Raw genomic sequence first — 19,831 nt, 5'->3', positions numbered from 1 at the left:
AGATACCATGACCTGAGCACAACAGAAGAATAGGGGGCAGAGAGAGTGCGCGAGAGAGAGGGAGAATGAGAATGGGGGTAATGGAGAAGCAGATAAGGAAAAAGAAGGTGCTCCCATAGGAAAATGCCTCCCATGATTAACTAACAAGAAGCAACCCATCCAAAGAGCAAATGCCACTTCTCCCAACTGCTAAGGGAACTTGCAAACATGGTCAATTGCACTGCAAGGGAACCAAAAAACAAACTAGCTTCCATCAACCTGGGGCTGTTCATGTTATTTAGCGAAGCTGAAGGGCACCACAGCGGATCTTCCGTCTCAGTCAGCTGTCCTTGCACATGACTTAGCAGGAATAAACACATGCTTGTTCTTTTACTTATGGAGAAGTGAGGAGGTGACTGGCCTCCTGGTCCAAATGGCCCAAGCTTAGTGGGGAGTTGCCTCGATCTGCTCCTTCCAGGCACAGAGGAACGTAGGATTGGCCCAACTGGACCAGATCACTGGTCCATCCAGTCTGGTATCCTGCCTCCTGCACAGACCAGAACCTGCTCCTTCACAGGAAGAGCCCCTTTCGCACCATGCCTCCATACTGCACACGGCCAATTGTACAATGCTCCAGCCAGATTTGGGGGTGGGGAGGGAGATTTCTTTCCTGACTCCCCACCCCCGCCTCCCCAAATGTAACCAGTTTATGCTCCGAAGCCAGAGCCAGTGTGGTCTAGTAGTGGATTAGGTCTGCCGATCTCATGAGCGTAGGCGTTCAGAGTAACCAAGTTCTACTGCTGGCTCACCGGTGGTTAGAGCAAATCACTCCTCACATCTGTACATCAGGGATATTAGCTACCTGCCCCCCCGGATTTCAGGAGGATGAAGTGGCTAATGTGTGTAGAGGGTGTCAATGCTCCTAAATGCGAAGGCTTTAGTATTAGTCCTGGCTACAAATATCACCAGACATTAGTACAAGTATTAGTGAGTCGTTAATTCATTGGTGCTTTAAGAGCCTCGGTTGGAAATTCTTATTATGGCTCAGATACGGTCGGTTGGCAGGACTCCCCAGTTTTCGATTTCTGTTCTTCTCTTTTTAAAAATAAAAAGAACCATCAACATCCTGGAAACCCCTTCAAAGGAGAGCAGTGTAGAGGGGCTCATTCAGAGAACGAGATCTCAGTAGGGGGAATCCCTTCTCGTTTCCAGTAAAACCACACACAGAGGTCAGTTGCTCTATTTATCCGGCTTCCATTGCAGTCGTATTGGATACGTCACAACACAGGCTGTGCTATTATCCCCATTGCGTTGATGGAGAATTGAGGTAGAGTGAGACTTGAGGATGGGCCCAAGGTCACACAGCAAGGGTGCTGCACTAACCACTGATCCATCCTTCCTGCCCAGCATGCACATGGGTCTATGGACGACGATAGCAGGGTATTTGCTCTGGCACAAGGCCGTGTTCCGCTTGCGTTACACTGCAGACAAGTGACCCAGGGAGATGTCAACTCACTGCTGCCATCAGTGGTGTAGCTACTGCCAGGCAGAGTGAGCTAGGGCAGCAAGCGAGGAGCAGCAGCCAGTGATCAAAGGAGAAGGGATGATTTCATGTGCTCAGTCACAGGTTTCCCGATGAATGGGAGACTGGCTCAAGGACTGATTGGACATGGCTCTCTGCTCAAAGCAGCTCACTCAGTCACTGGCCAGGGGGCCCAGAGATCTCGGCTCAGCTGGACCTGGTCCTGCTGCTGTATCCACCCAATTGTGTGCTAAGTTCCAACTAGACCCAATTGACAGCACAAGCCACACTCAGGACATGATCCAAAGGCAATGGGCCTGCACAGGTGGCATGGATGGCAGGTATGATCTGGCCTGCGGACCCTAGATTGCCCAGCTTGGTTCTCAGATTCCAGGAGTCTGTAGAGCTGGCAGGTAAAAAAGTGTCTCCTCTTTACTTATGACCTGATCTGGTGTGATCAGGGGTCACTGAGAGGCAACAGGGACAAGCTCCCCCCCATGCTGTTCTGACAGAGTCACTGGCTGGTGTAAACCTAACCTTTCTGTGGAGCCAGCCTGGGGACAACAGAATGGATTCACCCCTCCCCAGGGGCCAGAACAGGCCATGATCTGGTTGGTGGGGGGTGGGGGCACGGGAAGTCTCCCAACACAGGCACTGGGTCTCAAGGCCCAAACAGAAGGGATGTGTATGTGTGTGCTGTGGGGGGGAGGGGGGGGGACTGGGAATGGGAGGGGGCAGGCTGGTGTCACAGCCCAATGGCAGCTGGGGATGGGCTGCTGTAATTTTGGCCCTTGGAACAGATCAGGAGAGGGAGTGGGCAGGATGGCTTAAAGCCACCGTGGTCCCACCCCACTAGGCTGGGTCTGTGTGCGCAGTGATGCAGTGCACCATCGCCCCTCCCACATTTCCTTTTAGCCCGGGGCAGGGGAAGGGTTAATATCAGGCTCCCTCAGACTTTAAGGGACCATCATGATCATCTAGTCTGAGCTCCTGAATATCGTAGCCACAGATTTTCCACACACACCCTCCTGTAATAGACCCCTAACCTCTGGCTGAGTGACTGAAGGCCTCAAATTACAGTTTAAAGACTTCAAGTTACAGAGACTCCACCACTGATAGGAGTTTAAACCTGCAAGTGGCCTGTGCTCCATGCTGCAGAGGAAGGCAAAAAATCCCACGGTCTCTGCCAATCTGATCTGGGGGGAAATTCCTTCCTGACCCCAAATATTGCAATCAGTTGGACTCTCATGAGACTAGGCTCTCACAATGACTTAGCACTCGGGCCAGGTTGAGCAAACCAGTTTGTGTGATCGCTGGTTTCTTCACTTCAGAAAGTGAAGCTGGCTTATCTGTGTCTTGTGGCTCCTCCCCAGTCCCGTCACTTCTCTGTGAGAGGCCCCTGGGACCAGGTCTTCCTCTTGCTTCTCTTCTCAGCCTCTCAGGCCTTCCCACACTCCCCCAACCCCTGGCAGAAATGGGCCATGCAGCTAGTTTGGGGACCAAATGGTCCCCGAGGGATTTTGGTTGGGTTCCATCTCTCCGGTCAGGGATTGACCCGGGGTCCTCTTGAGCTAAAGAGCCAAACCCTCAGTGGGCTGGACATGGGAGACCTGTCACACTCCAGCCTGTGGCTGCACCTCCCTGCCATCACCAGTTCATACCCTGGTGAGAGACCCAGTAACCCTGCACCCACGGAGTCAGCGCCTACAACTCAGAGCATGGGGTTGCATCCCCGTCCATCCTGGCTAATGGCCATTGACGGACCTATCCTCCATGAACTTTTCTGGAGCCTTGTTATAGTTTTGGCCTTCGCAACATCCCCTAGCAATGAGTTCCACAGGTTGACTGTGCATTGTGTGAAGAAATACTTCCTTTTGTTTTTTTTAAACCTGCTGCCTATTAATTTCATTGGGTGACCCCTAGTTTTTGAGTTATGCAAAGGAACAAATGAATAAGGAAATTTTACATTCTCTACACCAGTCAACATTATATAGTCCTCTATCATATCCCCACTTAAGTCCCTTTTCCAAGCTGAAAAGTCCCAGTCTTTTTAATCTCTCCCCATATGGAAGCTGTTCCATACCCCTGATCATTCATGTCTAAAAAGCAATCAGGCTTCATGCTTCTGCTTCAGGATGCTAGCTAAGCAGCGACTGTCTGGGGCTGGGAGGACTCGTCCATCAAAGGCATATTGTTGCAAAATTCTCCCTAGCAGGGATTGATAGACCATCCTCTGAAACTGGCTAGTGGGCTAGATGGACCATCAGTCATGGCAAATCTCATGTCCCTCCTGTGTAACCATAGAGCTGAGCAGAGGGGCAATTCCATTTTGGGGTCGATGTCAGTATTTTGAAATCTGGTTTATTCCGACTCTATGTTACAACAAAACATTTCGAAACCCTCTGCAAAAGGGAAGGAGCTGTGCAACCTGCAAGTCCTCGACCCCAACGCAATCTGCTCGATGGGCTGCCCCCAAGCAACGGGCCCTAGAAGCCTGGGAACTGATGGAAACCTGCCTGGCAGGCGGTGAATGTGCTGGGGTTCCGGCAGAACTCCATTAAAAATCAGACCGACCCGTTCCACAGAGACAAATTTGCCAAATCAGAACAAAAAGAAGTTTCAGTGGGATTTTTGCGACCAGTTCTTAGAATTGTTCTGACTGGAGAGAGTTGGGTTTAGAATTAAGCCATATACAGAGCAGCAGCATTTATAAGAACACAGGAAATGACTCACCAGGACAAGCCAATGGGCCCTGAACTCTGGTATCCTGTCGGATAGGGACTAATACTGAATATTTCAGAATACGCAACAGTGACCCAGTGCCCTAATGATGCCCCTAATTGTGCCATACTATACTATCCTTCCTGACTCCAGCTGGGAAATCAGCTTAGAAGCATGAGCTTCAATAACCCTGGTAATACTCGATCTTCCATGCTCACGGGATGCACAGCAACGCGTCTCCATGGGGTGCAGTGAGTGTATTGCAGAGGCATCAGCCATGACTGACCTGATTTTCAAAACTGCCGAGCAAACCCGAGTGGGGGTTGCAAAGCACTCATCCCCTTTGAGAATCAGGCCACATGCACTCTGCTTGTTTTTAATTAGTCCATATTTCTAGTCCAGTAGTTCCCAGAGGCCCCCTAATCAAGATCAGGGTCCTGTTATGCTAGCGACTGGATAGCAGAATTCACGTACAGCCCTGGATCTTAGCGAATCAGTTTCAACGGAAGAGCAGAACGGTGGCCTGGGATGCCAGTTTAAGTAATATCGCCCCAGCTCTTATAGAAAGGGCACCAGGACCTTTCACTTCCATCTAGACAGCCATTGCCAGAGGCAGGGAGATGAAACTCACCACAAGGAATGACAGCTTTACCATAGTGTGACCCACCTAGCGTCATGAGGTGGGTGCACTGTGTGTGCCACTTTGAGTCCTATCATGGGATGTCAGACCCTGCAGGGAGAGTGCTCCCACCTGAGCCTCAATCCCTTTCTGTTCTGCTCCCTCACAAGCACATTTACTGCGTCCTGTAGTGCCTGGCTTTATTCTTTCCTGCACTCAATGAAAGATGAGGGCAGGAAGGAAGGAAACACTTCAGGACAAATCGGAGGCACTTCACATCTTGGCTTCAGGTTTCTGGATAAGAATCCCGGGGAAAGTGCTGTCCTGGGGGTCTAAAGCCCACATAAACCAAAGGGGATGGAGGGCGAACCTATGGCAGGCTTCTGAGCCCTCACCAACTCATCCAGTGCTGGGGATTTTTTTAAAATAAAAATAATAATAATAATAATCCCAAGGAAAAGAGGCAGCTAGCGACAGAGCAGGGATTTGGGAATTCTGTGGGAGTCCCCACTGTGGCAGGAACCCTTATAAATTTCCAACAAGACAGACAGATCAGAGCCTTACATCCCTTCCGTGGTGCCAAGTCACACACGGCTAAGCCCCTGCACCGGGAATGAGGCCAGAGGTACCAAATACATCCTGCATTCCATGGTTTGAGACAGCATTTTAGTAAGACTATTGCTGATCTATAAACAGAGTGGAGCTGCGGTCAGGGCTGTCCCATCCGGACTCAACCCACTTCAATTGGAAGAGCTCAGTATAGCCAAGGTACGGGCAGGGGAAGCAGCCTTGGGATTCTGGCCAGCACCAACTCAGTGCTTTGCCAGCACAGCCCATCTGCTGACCTGTCCCTTGAACTTTAACAGGAAACGAAGTACGAGCCCATTTTAGACATCCTCAAACAAGGAAATGCAGCAGTTCAGCTGGTGCCTGTCGATGACGTGCAGAGAAGGTTCTTTCCTGCTGCCGTTTCCCTATTTTCCCCTACAAAGTAAATCTGAGAGATAGTTACAAGTTACAGATGCACACCCCATTTATTGGAAATTTACAAGGGTTCCTGCCACAGTGGAGACCCCCACAGAATTCCCAAATCCCCACTCGGTCGTGATTGGACTCATTTTAAAAAATTGTTTTGAAGAAATAATTCCTAGGGTTATTTTTTTAAATTCCCTGACTCTAGATGAGTTGTCAGTGCTCAGAAGCCCACCATAGGTTTGTCCTCCATCCCCTCCAGTTTATGAGGGCTTTACAGCCACAGGACAGTACTTTCCCTGGGATTCTTATCCAGAAGCATGAAGCCAAGGTGTGATGTCCTGGGACACCCCAATCTTGCCAGTAAAGGTGGGTGGGGTCTTCCCCTCCACAGCCATCTCATTTGGAAATTCAGTTCATCGTTGCTTTTGCTCTTGACTTCCATAGTTACCCGAGTACTTCCTAATCTGTAATGTATTGTCACAAACACCCCCGGGACTGGGAGGCCAGGCACGGCTATTATCCCCACTGTACAGATGGGGAAACAGTCACAGAGCGGCTCTGTGATTTGCTGAAGGTCACACAGGGTGGCTGTGGCAGAGCAGGGAGTTGAGCAAGTGCTCTAACCACTGAACAATCATCCCTCTCCTTAGCACCTCTCTGCTGTTCTTATTTCTCTCTAACTGAATTGGAGCAAATTAAGGCTGGGGTTTGCAAAGGAGTAGGGAGGAGCCCAGTCCCCCAGCAAATGTCCATGGGACTGGAATGCTGAACTCCCAGACCTTACAGCAGTATAGCCTAAACACCCCCAGAGGACACCTGCCACCAGAAGATCTCTCAGCACCTTCCAGCAATGAGTAAGAATTCTTAACCCTTCTTTTCCAGAGGGGGAAACGGAGGCACAGGGTGGTGAAGGTGACGTGTCCAAGGTCCATCACTGATTCAGTGCCAGAGCCGAGACCAGACCCCAGCTGGCCTGAACCCCAGCTATGTGTTCCAAGCGCCAGGTCATACTGACTCTCTGCTGTGGCTAGGCATGTGGGGACTATAGATCAGTAAAGCTTGGGCCCCAAACACAAAATGAACATGTATCAAGTGCTGGGCATGGCTGCCACCTTGTTTCTCATCTATTGCTGAAGGGGGTTAGTAGATAGTGGAGCAAGAGTTCTGCACCTCTGAGACTCAGCACATGTCCAGTAGTCGCTCGTTGACTAAGAAAAAAGGCTGGGGTCAATAAGGCAGGAGGGAGGGGACATCTGTGGGGACACAACTATCCCTGTCCCAGAGCTGCAGCTCAAGCAGTTTCCTGCTCCCAGCCATGGCAGGGTCCCAACAAGCCCAGAGACATTCTAGGGGGCTCAGATTTATCCTTCCTGCTCTCCACTGCTCAGATTCTTTGCCGCTGCCCATTGATCATCACGAGGCTCTTCCCGGAAATCATAACAGTGGCACCTGAGTTTATCCTCCCTGTCTGGGAATCTAAATACAAGAGGAGCTGGTGACTAGCTGTGGGGACGTTTATTTCTGCCAACTTCTGTCTGCAGTTTTTAAAAGCTGTCAGCGCCCCATCCTTCCAGACAGACGCGGAGCAGGAGGGGAGAGGACCAGACCAGATGGCTGCTCCTTTACCCGAGAGAGTCAGTGAAGCTTGTGGCATATGAACAGCATTGGCTGATCAGACTCTTAGACATAACAATGTGCTGCCAATACTGTAACTGGAGGCTCCCATAGGAGCATTTCTCAGAAGCGTCCCAGGGTGGGTGTGCAGCCGGGATGAGGGTACATCTCTGAGCCCCAAGGAGGAGCCCTCCATAGCGGGGTTGGTTAGTGATACCTAGAGAGGTGGGACCGCAGCAGAGGTGGGGGGTGGGATCCAGCCCAACTCCTCCTTCAGCCTGGTGATGGCATTTTAACTCAGGGCCTCTCTGTGGAATCAGTGACCTTGCCATGGCAAATCAGTCATCTGAATTTAGGAAAGATGTGGACACATTTGAGAGAGCAGAGAGAGCCACAGAAAGGATCAAGGGTTTAGAAAACCTGACTTAGGAGGGAAAAGTTTAAAAAGCAGAGCATGTTTAGTCCTAGGCAAAGAGACCGAGGGGATACCTGATAATCTTCAGATATGCTACAGGCTGCTATAAAAAGGACAGTGCTCAATTGTTCTCTGTGTCCACTGAAGGTAGCACAAGGAGCAATGGGTTGAATCTGCAGCAAGATTTAGGTTAGATACTAGGAAAACTTTCTAACTCTAAGGTGGTTAAGCTTAGGAACAGGCTCCCAAGGGAGGTTGTGGAATCCCCGTCAGTGGAGGTTTTTAAGAACAGGTTGGACAAGCACCTGTCAGGGTTAGTCTAGGTTTGCTTGGCCCTGCCCCAGTGCAGGGAGCTGGACTCGGTGACCTCTCCAGCCCCACCTTTCAATCTCGCTAGGATTTACAGAGCACTTTCATCCCCAAAGCGCTTCATGGACTACGGCTGAAAGGTTCAAAGCTGCCCAACTCCCAAGGGGTTTCAGTGAGATTTGGGGACCTAACTCTGAGATGCCTGTGGCAAGCCCAGGCTGCATACACAGCCGCTCTGAAACACTGTCACTTCTGGGCCAGAGGGCAGCAGCCAGAGACAGACAGTGAGAAAATCACTGGTCTAAACAGACACGCCAGGCACAGGGGAGATGAAAGGGGTAAAAGGGGCTTCTCGTGAGCATGCAGCATTTTACTGTCTGATCTACCCAAGGATCCTTGTTCGTCCAAAAAGGGCTGGGGCGGGGGAATTGTACCACGAAGAGCAGACGGGACCTCAGCTTTGAAGGTCACACGCAAGACTCCAGTAAACTGCCTGGAATGGAAGAGCCGAGAGGACCTTGGCCTCACCCAGATTTGGGGAGTTGGTGCTAAGGAGACTTATTTTTATCCTAGACGACCGATTTCTGAACCTCTCGGCAGTGTGGGCAGGGGAGCCAAAGTTCAGCCAGAGGTTGTGAGGAGACGATGGCAGCGTGCCAGGCGCACTGCAGAGTAACAGCTCCCTGCGCCGAGGCAGGGCCAAGTAAAGCTAGAGCAGCCTTGACAGGAGATTGTCCGACCTGACGGGGATTTCACAACCTCCCTTGGGAGCCTGTTCCAGAGCTTAACCACCTTAGAGCTAGAAAGAAGGAATGTGGGGTCACATGTCCATCCCCGCCCCCGATTCCTCGGTCACATGAGGAGGCCAAGCCCCCTCCCTGCCAAGCAAGCTGTGGGGGGGGGCAGGGAGAGGCAGGAGGGGAGGAACAGCTGGGAGCTGCTCGCAGGTGCCGCTTCTTTCCCGGAATGGGGGGCTGGGCATGACTCGAGCTGTTCTGGGGTAGTGGCCTCCCACTGTCAGCAGGCCCTGGTCATCGATGGTTTAATCACTAGGACGCTGGGTTACAATCTAAACAGACAAGCCTGGCACCTCCCCGGTGTCTGAGGTAAAAGGTGTTCCTTGTTAGCACGCAGCAGTTGAGTCTCATCTACCCGCCTGCACACCGCCAGCGTCCCCCGAAAGCTCCCAAGTGAGCCTCTCTTTGCCAAACAGCTGCTCTCTTACACTTGGAACAAATGCCAGAGGGGATGCAGCTGGTCCCATTCAATGTCACTGCCTCTTTGCTGGAGGTAGAGAGCGAGGAGACGAGAGCAGCACATTGTTATTCCCACCTCTATCCCCATGGTGCTGGCAGCACCTGGCATGGGCTGGGTGCTATGTGCTATTGGAGGCTGTAGCATCACCCCAGCTCGAATTCTAGAGTCAGCCCCAGAGACCTAGTGGTAGCAGGGTGAGCCTCAATCCCTCTCGGTGTGCGTTTTTAAATGGAATTGTACAGTGAGGAGGATGGAACCTGGCTTGACAACCGGAGAACAAATGAGCTTTAAAGAGCCCAGACTCCTGGGGTGCAATTCTGCAATGTGCCTCCAGCGGGTGCAGCAGAGATAGCCTACCCCAGCAAATGGAGTAGGAGAAAGGCTGCTTAAAGCAGGCTGCATTAATTCAGTGCCTGCCCCTGGCTGCTGCATGTGTGCAGGTGTGGTCACAAGAGGGAGAATGCTTCCTCTGGGTCGATTTCCAGCTCTGACACTGATTCACAGCATGACCTTGGGCAAGTCACTTAGCCTCAGTTTCCCCATCCGCATCAAGGTGAAGATGAAAGGCCTAGAATCCTCTGAAGGGCTGAGCACAAATAAATGCCCATCAAGCACTTGGAGAGCCTCGGACAAAGACAGACCATCGAGGGTACCAGCTGTATGAAGAATTACACTAAGGCGGAATACGTACATTTCAAGAACTCGGCTCTTCTTTTCTGAAGGACTCAAAGGCCATGGAACCTTCCATCTCCAAGATGGAGGCTCCTTTCCCACCCAGGTCTGTAGGATGTTGCCAACTGACTGCACCTATATCAGGTGAGCAGCTGAGTCTCAGTCTCTGCCCCTGGTGGGACAGGGGTCCACACCACAGAGCCATCCCTCCCCTACCACTTGTCCCCTTTTGGACCTGGGTCTGAAGGGGCCCTAGATCTTGTGCTCCCCGTCTCACTCCTGGTCAGCACCCAGGCACATGGGTGTGAGCTACTTTCTCCCTGCACCTGATCTGGGGATAAACAGCTCTTTGTGAACCCCCCACCCCACCCCCACTGCTTTCCACCCAGACTCTTGCACTTTACAAACAAAAAGCAACAGGGAAATTTGGCATGAGGAAGAAGCTCAGTTAGGAGAAGAGACTTTCTGTTCTCCAAAAAGCCTGCGGGTGACAAGGAACAATTTGGAGAAGTTCATACCTCCTGCAGAGGGACCTTCTGCTTGATTAGCAGCGGGCACCACCCACGTCATTATAGGCTCCCTGCTCACCATATTAGGTACTTCCTGCCTCCCCATCACTGCAACAATGAGTTATTTCAGTACCCAACTTCCATTGAAATCAATGGGAGTTAGATACAACTACCCTTGGGGATCTGGACCTGACTGCTTGGTGGGCCCCATCCCTTCACTAGGGTTAGGAAAGGCAATTCAGACTCCAGGGAATTCAGTCTTTCGTCCAAATTACTCCACCAATGACCCACCCTCACCGCTGAGGCACAGGTAACACTGTTTATCAATTTACATTCTTTCCTTCCCCGCCCGGGCCAAGTCATAGTGGGAGCACTGCTCAGCTGAAACTTAAACCAGGGGTGTGTCACCAAAATTAAATTATCGTACAAGATGGCAAACCTTCATGACTTCCTATTCTCACACTGTGAGTCATTCAGTATTCCCTTAAGTTAAGGAAATGCTTTCTGGGGATAATGATACAGACGTCCCCTGTAAAGCGCTTTGAGATCCACAGATCTCAAATGCTAGATGAGAGCTAGGGATTATCATCATTTTTATTCCCACCATGCATAATTAGACTGTGGAACTCACTGCCACAGGAAGTTGTTGAGGCCAAGAATTTAACATTCCAAAAGGGACTGGAGTGATTTATATGGATAGCAAGAAAAGCCAGAGCCATTGTAATTATGGACAATAATAATTTTGAAAGGAATATTAAACTTCAGGGCTTCAGTCATTCCCGACGCAGTAGAGATCAAAATGAGCTCTAACGTGGGGGCAGATTATCCACATCTGCTACTGTGCGACTCTTGCACCTTCCTCTGAAGCATCTGGTGCTGCCACTATCAGCAGTAGGATACTGGGCTCATAGACCATGGGTCTGATCCAGTCAGGAAATCTATGTTCCTACTGCTATTGGAGATTCTTCTGTCGCCCAGGTGAGCTGGTGCTTTTGGAGAGGAGGATCTGTGTTCTAGTCCTGCTGAGCCATGAAGTGAACTGGGGCCAGTCACAGAGGTCAAGCTACTAACAGGACTGACCTTGGGCTAGGCAGCGTATGGAGCCAGGGCTAGTTGAATGTACGGGATGCATTTTGAAATGGACAATGATTTCTAAATCCTGTATGCCAAGTAAAGCAGCCTGAACTTTACATTGTTTATTCCAACCCTATTTGTTTTCTTCACATTCCTATAGCAGGCGGGGACAGAAACCACTTGCTCTGTTTGGTTTTAAAATGTTTTGCACTGAGACTTAATTACGCCAATGTCACCCCTAGAGAAGATGACCACAGAGCAAATCTGCACCACTCGGAATGGGGCTTTCTACTGGAAACGCTGATGCTGGTAACTCCATCCCAGGTGCCTTTTCTCCTGGGGGAAACAGGGCTTCAGTCATTAGAAAACAAAGCTGCCTTCAGCAGTGGAAACACCATGTGGCTTCCTCGCTTTGATTCTTCCTCCGCTGTCTCACTTTTTCTGTGAATCAGCCCCAGTGAGAATGGAAAGGTTCCCCGCAAACCCATGGCACCCACGGTCTAGAGGGCCAGGCTAAGGGATTTCTGGGCAAGAAGAAAAGATCAGGATGAAGTGGAAGTAACCACACATTACGTCCACACAGGGACCACATGCCAAGTGGTGATGGCTGGATTGGCACAGCCCATCAGCTGCAGGGGGAGAGGATGAGGAGCAGGGAGCCTGGTACCAAATGCTCCCATGTGGCTGATCCAGCTCCCCTCAGATGAGGAAGGGTGGATACAGCAGCCATGGGCCAAGAAGGTAACTCCCTACAGAAGCAGATGCTGGCACAATACAGATACTGCTGTGGGCACCTACTCCTGACACACCAGTGCTGATCCACTCATCGAGGGGTGGAGCACCCCCCCACACCCCAACTCCAGCCCACCCCACCTCCCGGAGTGCTTATGGCTGGTCAGTCATACACGGCTTTCGGGTCTCAGGGACACTCCTCCCATCAGGCCCTGCTGCAGCCCCTGCAAAGGATCTGAGGACTGGGGTTGGAAGACACCAGATGAGCAGGCTGAGAGGAAGGGCTGTCAGATCCATCTTCAGCGAGGACCCCAATGGACAGATTCTCAAACCTCCCCCCCCCAATGCATATGCCACCATTATAAACTTCACAAACGCCTTATTCTCATCTGCCTCACATTGAGCAGCATCCCATAGCGTAACAAGCTGGACTGAGACTGGGAAAGTCTCGTACTGCCTACATAGCACTCGGCATACAGAAGATGGATTGGAGGGAGGGATGGTAACAAGTGCTGTGTTGTTAGACCTACCAGTGGCATATGATACAGTCAGCCACCAAAACCTGCTTGCCAGAGTCTACGACGTGATGCCCGACTACCACGCAGGGTGGCTGATCCGATCTCTCCTGGAGAAGAGACAGTTTCACGTAGAACTGTGCAAGAAACAGAGCCGCTGGAGACAAGGGAACGGCCTCCCACAGGGCAGTGTGCAAACACCACTCCTCTTCAACCTATATGCCAATGACCAGCCCATGCAGATCAATACGAGGAGCTTCACATATGCCGATGATCTATGCAGCACGTCCTAGGAGAAGGACTTCGCTGCTGTCGAGAACAGACTCACACGTGTCTGGAGCAACCTCTCAGCTTATTACAGTTAGAACCAACTTTACGTCAGCCTGACCAAGACACACGACAGCCTTTCACCTATGCCATCAAGAAGCCAAGCGGAAATTAAACATCACCTGGGATGGAATCCAACAGCGCCAGAACCAGTGGGCCCGGGGGCCATGCCCCCCCCACTTTTTAACATGGGCAGAGTTTGGAGGAAGGGGGAAGCACTGCCCCTCCCTCCAAGCCTCGGGCAGGCACGGAGCAGCGCTGGATGGGGCTGTGCTTCGCAGCAGGGGAGCTGATCTCAGCATTGCTCCGTGCCTGCCTAAGGCTTGTGGTTTTCGGGGGGGGAATGCCCCTAAACTATGCCCATGTTAAAAAGGGGGGACATGGGGTCATAAACAGGTGTCAGCGGCCACACCCACCCTGCCCTGATTGCTAACTTGGAGTGGGAGTCCTGGCTAGATGTGGGTAGGGTCCCAGTGCAGTGCCAGCTATCATGCTCCTGTACTAGCTATGGACTGTTCACAGAGCTTCCTTCTGAGCGAGATACACACCAGATGGGCTCATCCCATCCTTCACTGCCCTGCCAGGTATGGCTGAGGTTAGCTTTAGTAAGGGGTATTTTACACAGTGCCACCTAGTGGCGGAACAGTATCACATGGAAAAGCCTAACTACTGCTGCTGTAATGTAGCATATTGGGCCAGCTCTGTTTTTCCTCTTGGTCTCTTACTTTGCAGCCCTACCACACTGTAAAGCCGTGTCTGATCTGACAAGCCAGGGCTCAGCGTGAGATGATCCAAATGTACCTTTTCCTAAGCACAGCCCAGCGGGCCAGCGTTTAGTTCTAACTGTGCAAGCAAAGAAAGAGAACACAAGTTACCAGCCTGAACACACTCCCTTCTGCACTGGCAAAGGGAGGAGTGCCCGAATTCTCTGCAACTCTGAGCACTGAGGGGCTATTTTGCAAAGCTACAGAACTCCACAGCTCCCTTTCTTCCTTCATCTGCACTAGAGGAAGTGAAATGCACCAGAATAGACCCACGGGCCACCCTGTCTAGCTTCTGCTCTGACAATGGCTAATGCCAGATGCTTTGGAGGAAGGTGAAAAATCCTTGCAATTAGAAATGAGTCCAAGCTTTGGCATTTGGAACCGGTTCTGGACTCAGTTCCCCTTGAGACCACAACTGAGAAGGAGGAAACACCCAATTGGGTCCCAATACCCATGTTTACAAACAGACATGACCTAGCTACATATATACCGCTCCTATGTCAGGATCTGTGGCTAATCTGCACTAGAGACAGCCAAGCCCACTAGATATCCCTTTAAATAGCATAGGAGCCATCCCACAATTCCTACACTATAAGTCCCATCTCTTTTTACAACATGTCTTACTAGATAAGACTATCTCATGGTAGAAGGAATTGCTTCCCCACTTCAGCTGGCAAGCAGTTCATGCCCTGAAACAGTATGTATTGAGGACTGTGTTGGAATTGCAAGCTATTGCTTTAAGAATGGCTGGGGGGGGGGGGGGTCTGGCCAGCCTTGCAGGCTAAGGGACTGTCTGAAAGTACCTGATCAGAGTCAGTATTGGAAAAGGCCATTTTAAAGCAAGGTGGGCTGAGTTGTGCCTCTCTGCCTTGGGGAGCAGCCTATTTTCATGCTCTCTGGTTTTGGATTCTTGCTTGTTATTCTGAATTCTAAGAAATAAAGTCATGCTACATTGCCAACTTCCAGCCAGAGTATTTATGTTGTTTTACAAATAATTTCTGTGTGTGCGCGCTATGAGCACGATAGCAACAGGATTGTGCCAAAACTGGTGATAAATTTGCAGCCCGATATTGCACTGTTATTCTGGCTGCTCCATTTCAGGCAGTTTCACGGCCCACCATTTTCCACGTTATTAGACAAAACAGCTTTTCTCCACACCAAAATCATGCCACGTTTGGACTCTCAAAGCTGTCTTTGGCAAGAAAGGGGCCCATTTCCATCCTGAAATGGGGTGATCGCTCTGAAAGAGGGACAGTAAGCCAGTGAGCGGCTAATCCGGTCAGGGAAGGCTTTATTAAACCCAAAGATTCCAAACAAGAACAGATCAGCTCAGAACACTGGGTCCCTATTCCCCCCACTCCTCCATCAGGAGTCTGGTCCCTGAAAAAAAATAATGAGATTAGCATAAAAATCTCAAGAGTTGAAACAATAGGATGTGTCAGGATCTGTTTCCCTTGCCTTCTGAGCCTGGTCTGGGGCCATATTCTGAGGCTTTCTGCCAAAACCAAGAGGGCTAGAAAGTTTAAACGAAAGCCAAGACGCTCAGTTAGTCAGTGGCCTGCAGGAGTGGAGGTGATATTCTATGGTTCTATGATGCTTTAAGGAAAAGCGCCAAATAATGCCAGATTCATGATGAGAGTCCACAGAGTGACTGATTTGCAACAGCAAATCTAGCTGTATGGACACTGCGGCTCCTGCAGAGACATGCATTAGCCACCCGAGCTCAAGCCTTGGGGGTCAGATGGGCTTGAGTGGCTAGCACAAGTCTACTCAGGCTGGGGAGCTCACTCACACCTGCAGCGTAGACACACCCATAAAATCCTTGGTCATTTTTGTTGAGTCCCAGTTGTGGCTGTGGGTTTGGGGACACTGATCCGAGTTACATCTGAAGCAGGCCAGGCACTTCCCAGACACAAGATAAGCCAGTTCCTGCTCCAAACAGGTTATCATTGAAGGGTCTAGAATGCAGGCGGGGTGGGGGTAGGGATCAACACAAAAATAATTTCCCAGCCTCCTTTCTCCCAGGCCAGACAGCCAAGAGGAGTAACAGCTTTGGGTCACTACCCACCTGGGCTGGAATTGAATTCATGACCAAAGGCACCAGACTCCCTAGCCAATCCTCTCTGCTATCCAATCTGCACCCCGGCACTACTGGGTAAGAAAGATGTGGGTGACAGGGAGCCAGACTTACACAGTGAACAGCAGATTTCCTAAATTAGACATTGTCACTGGATTCCCAGCTGTTCAGAGAAATCCTGGACAGGAGCCAATAAAGCAGGGGTGGGAAAACTTTTCAGCCCAAGGGCCACATCGGGGAATAGAATTTGTATGGTGGGCCATGAATGCTCATGAAATTGGGGTTGGGGTGCGGACTCTGGAGTGGGGCTGGAGATGAGGAGTTTGGGGTGTAGGGGGATGCTCTGGGCTGAGACCCAGGAGTTCGGAGGGCAGGAGGGGGATCAGGGCTGGGGCAGGGGTGCAGGTTCTGGCTGGGGGTGTGGGCTCTGAGGTGGGGCTGGGGATAAGAGGTTTGGGGTGAACGAGGGGGCTCCGGGCTGGGATCGAGAGGTTTGCAGAGCGGGAGGAAAATCAGGGCTGGGGCAGGGGGCTGGGGCGTGGGGAGAGGCTCAGGGTGCAGGCTCCAAGTGGCGCTTACCTCAAGCGGCTCCCGGAAGCAGTGGCATGTCCCTTCTCCAGCTCCTATGCATGGAGCAGCCCCCGACCCTGCTAGCGCCAGACGAGGGCCATGCAGCTGCTTCTTGGAGCTGCATGGTGTGGCCCCAACCCTGCGCCCCGGCCAGAGCTCCAGAGCTGGGCCGAACCGCATGGTGCGGCTCGCAGGCCAGCTTAAAACAGCCCGCCCCTGCAATAAAGCGACAGGGACATGCCCTGTCTAAGCCCTGTGGCAGAAGCCATCTCAAAGCACGTATTTGCTATCAAGTTTCCCAGCACTAATTATCAAATGCGCTCCTTGGCAACAGCGTCTCCCCGCATCCCGTGCCGGGAAGCCCAGCTTGGGGCACACGTACGTTACAAAGGCTCCGACCGAGAGGGTAAATAACTGCGTAACAAGCAGCAGGGGAACATGGCCAAAGAGAAACAGGTGCCATAGAAACCTGATCGCTTCAGCCTGCTCTTTCCCCTGGGATACACTCCCTTGGAAAGAGGCGTTTCCCCCTCACGTGCACGGGAAGATTCAATGGAAATTTTCCTCCTCCCTAAAGCTCACTCATTTCCCAGCCACGGATTCTATGTCCCCATCTCCTCCTTGTACCATTTGTCTGCATTATTTGCCAGACAAAGAGATAATAGTGGCACCTTTCTCCTGGATCGCCTTTGTCTGACTCCCCACATGCTGTGGATATCATTCAGAGGCCTTAACTTTCCCCACGCTCTCCAAATGCCCCCGAACAGCTGCTTCCGAGCCACACTAATCACAAACTGCACATGGCTGAAGAATAACAGAGGGTTCATAATAAGCTAGGCCATAGCTGGGTGCAAACATGCCCTCAACAAAGAGGCTCCAGGAGACTATACAGAGAAGCTGTTGGTCACAGACTGACAAGACATTTTCAGCACAGCTGTCTGCTTGGTTCAGACAAATAGCGTAAAATCAGGGACACAGCTGTGCCTTCTGTTAATGCCTTTGTACACGGCGTTAATCAAGGAGTTTGTGGGGGGAGAGAAACCATCAGTAAAAGCTATTCTGTTCTATACATTTAGATGTGCTCCAAACACTGTATACACTTCCTCATCTGTAACCTCACCTCGCTTCTAATAGCTGTGCCCCTCCATTTCTGCTCAAGGAGAATGCAGTACGAAATGTTTAGCGCAGAGCCAAATTGGCACAGAGACAGCAGGTTAAGTAACTCTAATGAATAGAAAGATAACTGTTTTACAAGACATGTGTTTGGCATTTCAGCTTCTCAGTATCTGCGCAATTCCAGGGAGAGCTGTTACAGTGTCTCTCCAGGAACTGGGCATATCAGCAGCCTTAATTATATTTGTGCAGTTTGGAAAGGGGATGAAATAAAAAAATGTAAAGGTCTCTTCAAGAAAGAGAAAGAGCAGCTGTAAAAAATTAAGAAACTGATCAAGGAGGAGAAAGATCTTAACACATGAGCAAGTTGCCAGTTAATATCTTTTCATGTATGACAGCATCAATCTTCCTTGAAGAGGCAAAAATGAATTAAGACTAATCCCACCAAAGTGATTTTATACAGAGAGAAGATATAGATTGTTACACCAACAGGGCTATTCTCAGCATATCTCTTGTAAATGGCACATAATATTTATACATTTCTAGGTTGCCAGCTCTGCCTGTCAGGGAGTACAAGAATCTGTCAGGCAGTTGCTCTCTAGGACTTACCTTTTGGAGCTGTAATAATTCTAGGATTCACCCTTGAGTGCCCGGCTGTCAGGAGAAACAGGTGGCTGGTCCATAGGGCAAAGAGATAGGCAGCACGTGAGTTCAGACCCATTTCCACAGCTGTCCAAAGAGCTCAGCAGCTTACTTCTGGAAGAACAGTAGAGCATACACTTGCAATGCAAACCTTTGAAAGTGGGTGTGTCTAGAGTGGTTACTCACACTAGCCAATCACAGTGCAAGCAGGAAATATGGGTCAGGGCAGCAAGGGTGGGAAACAGTTACCCCAGCTAGGGATAAGGGTTTATCAAAGCTTGGAAATTTACCAAATCAGCTACTCTGGAATAAGAGTCCACACAAGGAGTTATGGCAGGATTTCTGGTCTGGAATTCTTGTGGAATAAGAATTCCAGACTAGCTATTTCACTCCATTTCCAAGGAAAGACAAACCCTAACTCACCATCCAAACCCTTTATGAAGGAAGGTGGGGGGAGTATGATGTTATCACTGACTGAATCCAGAACACCTGCTCCTTGTAGATGAAACAGGGAGTAGCGACTGCCCCACAGCAGATCCAATGGCCAATCCCCTCTAGAGCCATACAGCTGTTCTTGGGGAATGTGGTGCTCTGCAAGCAGGAGGTGCCAGGGAGGGGTCACTTTGTGCCTGTGGAGATGGATAGGGCAAATCCTCAGGGTCAGAGCGATACTGTAGCCCCCAGCTTGCTTCTGTGGCATTGCAGCCTCAAGTGTTCAAGAATCATGAGTGGCTAAAAACCATGAGCTTCTAAATAGAATACATTGGGGTGATTTTTTTCTTGGCTTTCTAGCCTTTGAGGGCCACCTTTACAAGCTTTCTTCTGCCACCATGAGGGATAGAAACTTACTTTAAAAAAAAATGAAAGCTGAGATTCTGGTGTATTCCCCTAACTCTGGTGCATAGGGCTTTTTACTCCAACTATCGCCAGGCTCATGGTAAGAATCACAAAAGTTGGCTATGGTCTGCCAGATGAGAGACAATATAGCCTAGGGGGTAGAGCACTAGTCTAGGACTCAGAACTGGAGTGTATTCCTGGCTCTGCCACTGGCCTGCTGTGTGACCTTGGGCAAGTCACTTTGCCTCTCTGTGGCTCAGTTTCCCTGCCTCTAAAACAGGCCTAGACTTGAGCCAACTGGCAGTGTGGGTACTTACCTAAACCAAGAAACCAATGGAATATAGCCCTACTTAACCTTGACATTGGAAAAAGAGATGATGACATTAAAATCCCTCCTGTACTTCCAATTTGATACATCTTTCTTCCCCTCCAGTCCTATAAGGTTGTGCCGTGTTGCTGTTCACTTATAAACAGCTGTTATGTTCCACCCCAGAAATGGTGGCATTTTTGTACTGGGTTTATTGATCCCTCTGCACATTGGGCCCAATTTTAATTTACTGCTCTGGCAGTGTGAGCCTTAAAGTGAGT

At 50.4% G+C, this 19,831-nt stretch overlaps 1 protein-coding gene across 1 annotated transcript in view; it reads right to left on the bottom strand.

The window, feature by feature from the left end:
• SEMA7A (semaphorin 7A (John Milton Hagen blood group)) overlaps positions 1 to 18,832 on the bottom strand; it is a 46,815-nt gene extending 27,983 nt beyond the window's left edge. Inside the window, exons 1-2 of the mRNA XM_044980273.1 lie at positions 18,697 to 18,832; positions 18,374 to 18,520 (exon numbers count right to left, since the gene is read on the bottom strand). Coding sequence (XP_044836208.1) covers positions 18,374 to 18,485 — 112 coding nt within the window. The 5' untranslated portion in view covers positions 18,486 to 18,520; positions 18,697 to 18,832. The remainder of the gene's footprint in view (positions 1 to 18,373; positions 18,521 to 18,696) is intronic.
• Between the last annotated feature and the right edge of the window lie 999 nt (positions 18,833 to 19,831).

This window comes from Mauremys mutica, chromosome 11, assembly GCF_020497125.1.
Source record: "Mauremys mutica isolate MM-2020 ecotype Southern chromosome 11, ASM2049712v1, whole genome shotgun sequence".
NCBI lineage: Eukaryota > Metazoa > Chordata > Testudines > Geoemydidae > Mauremys > Mauremys mutica.
Note: the sequence above shows the minus strand (reverse complement) of the source record. Positions and strands in the feature narration are given on the sequence as shown.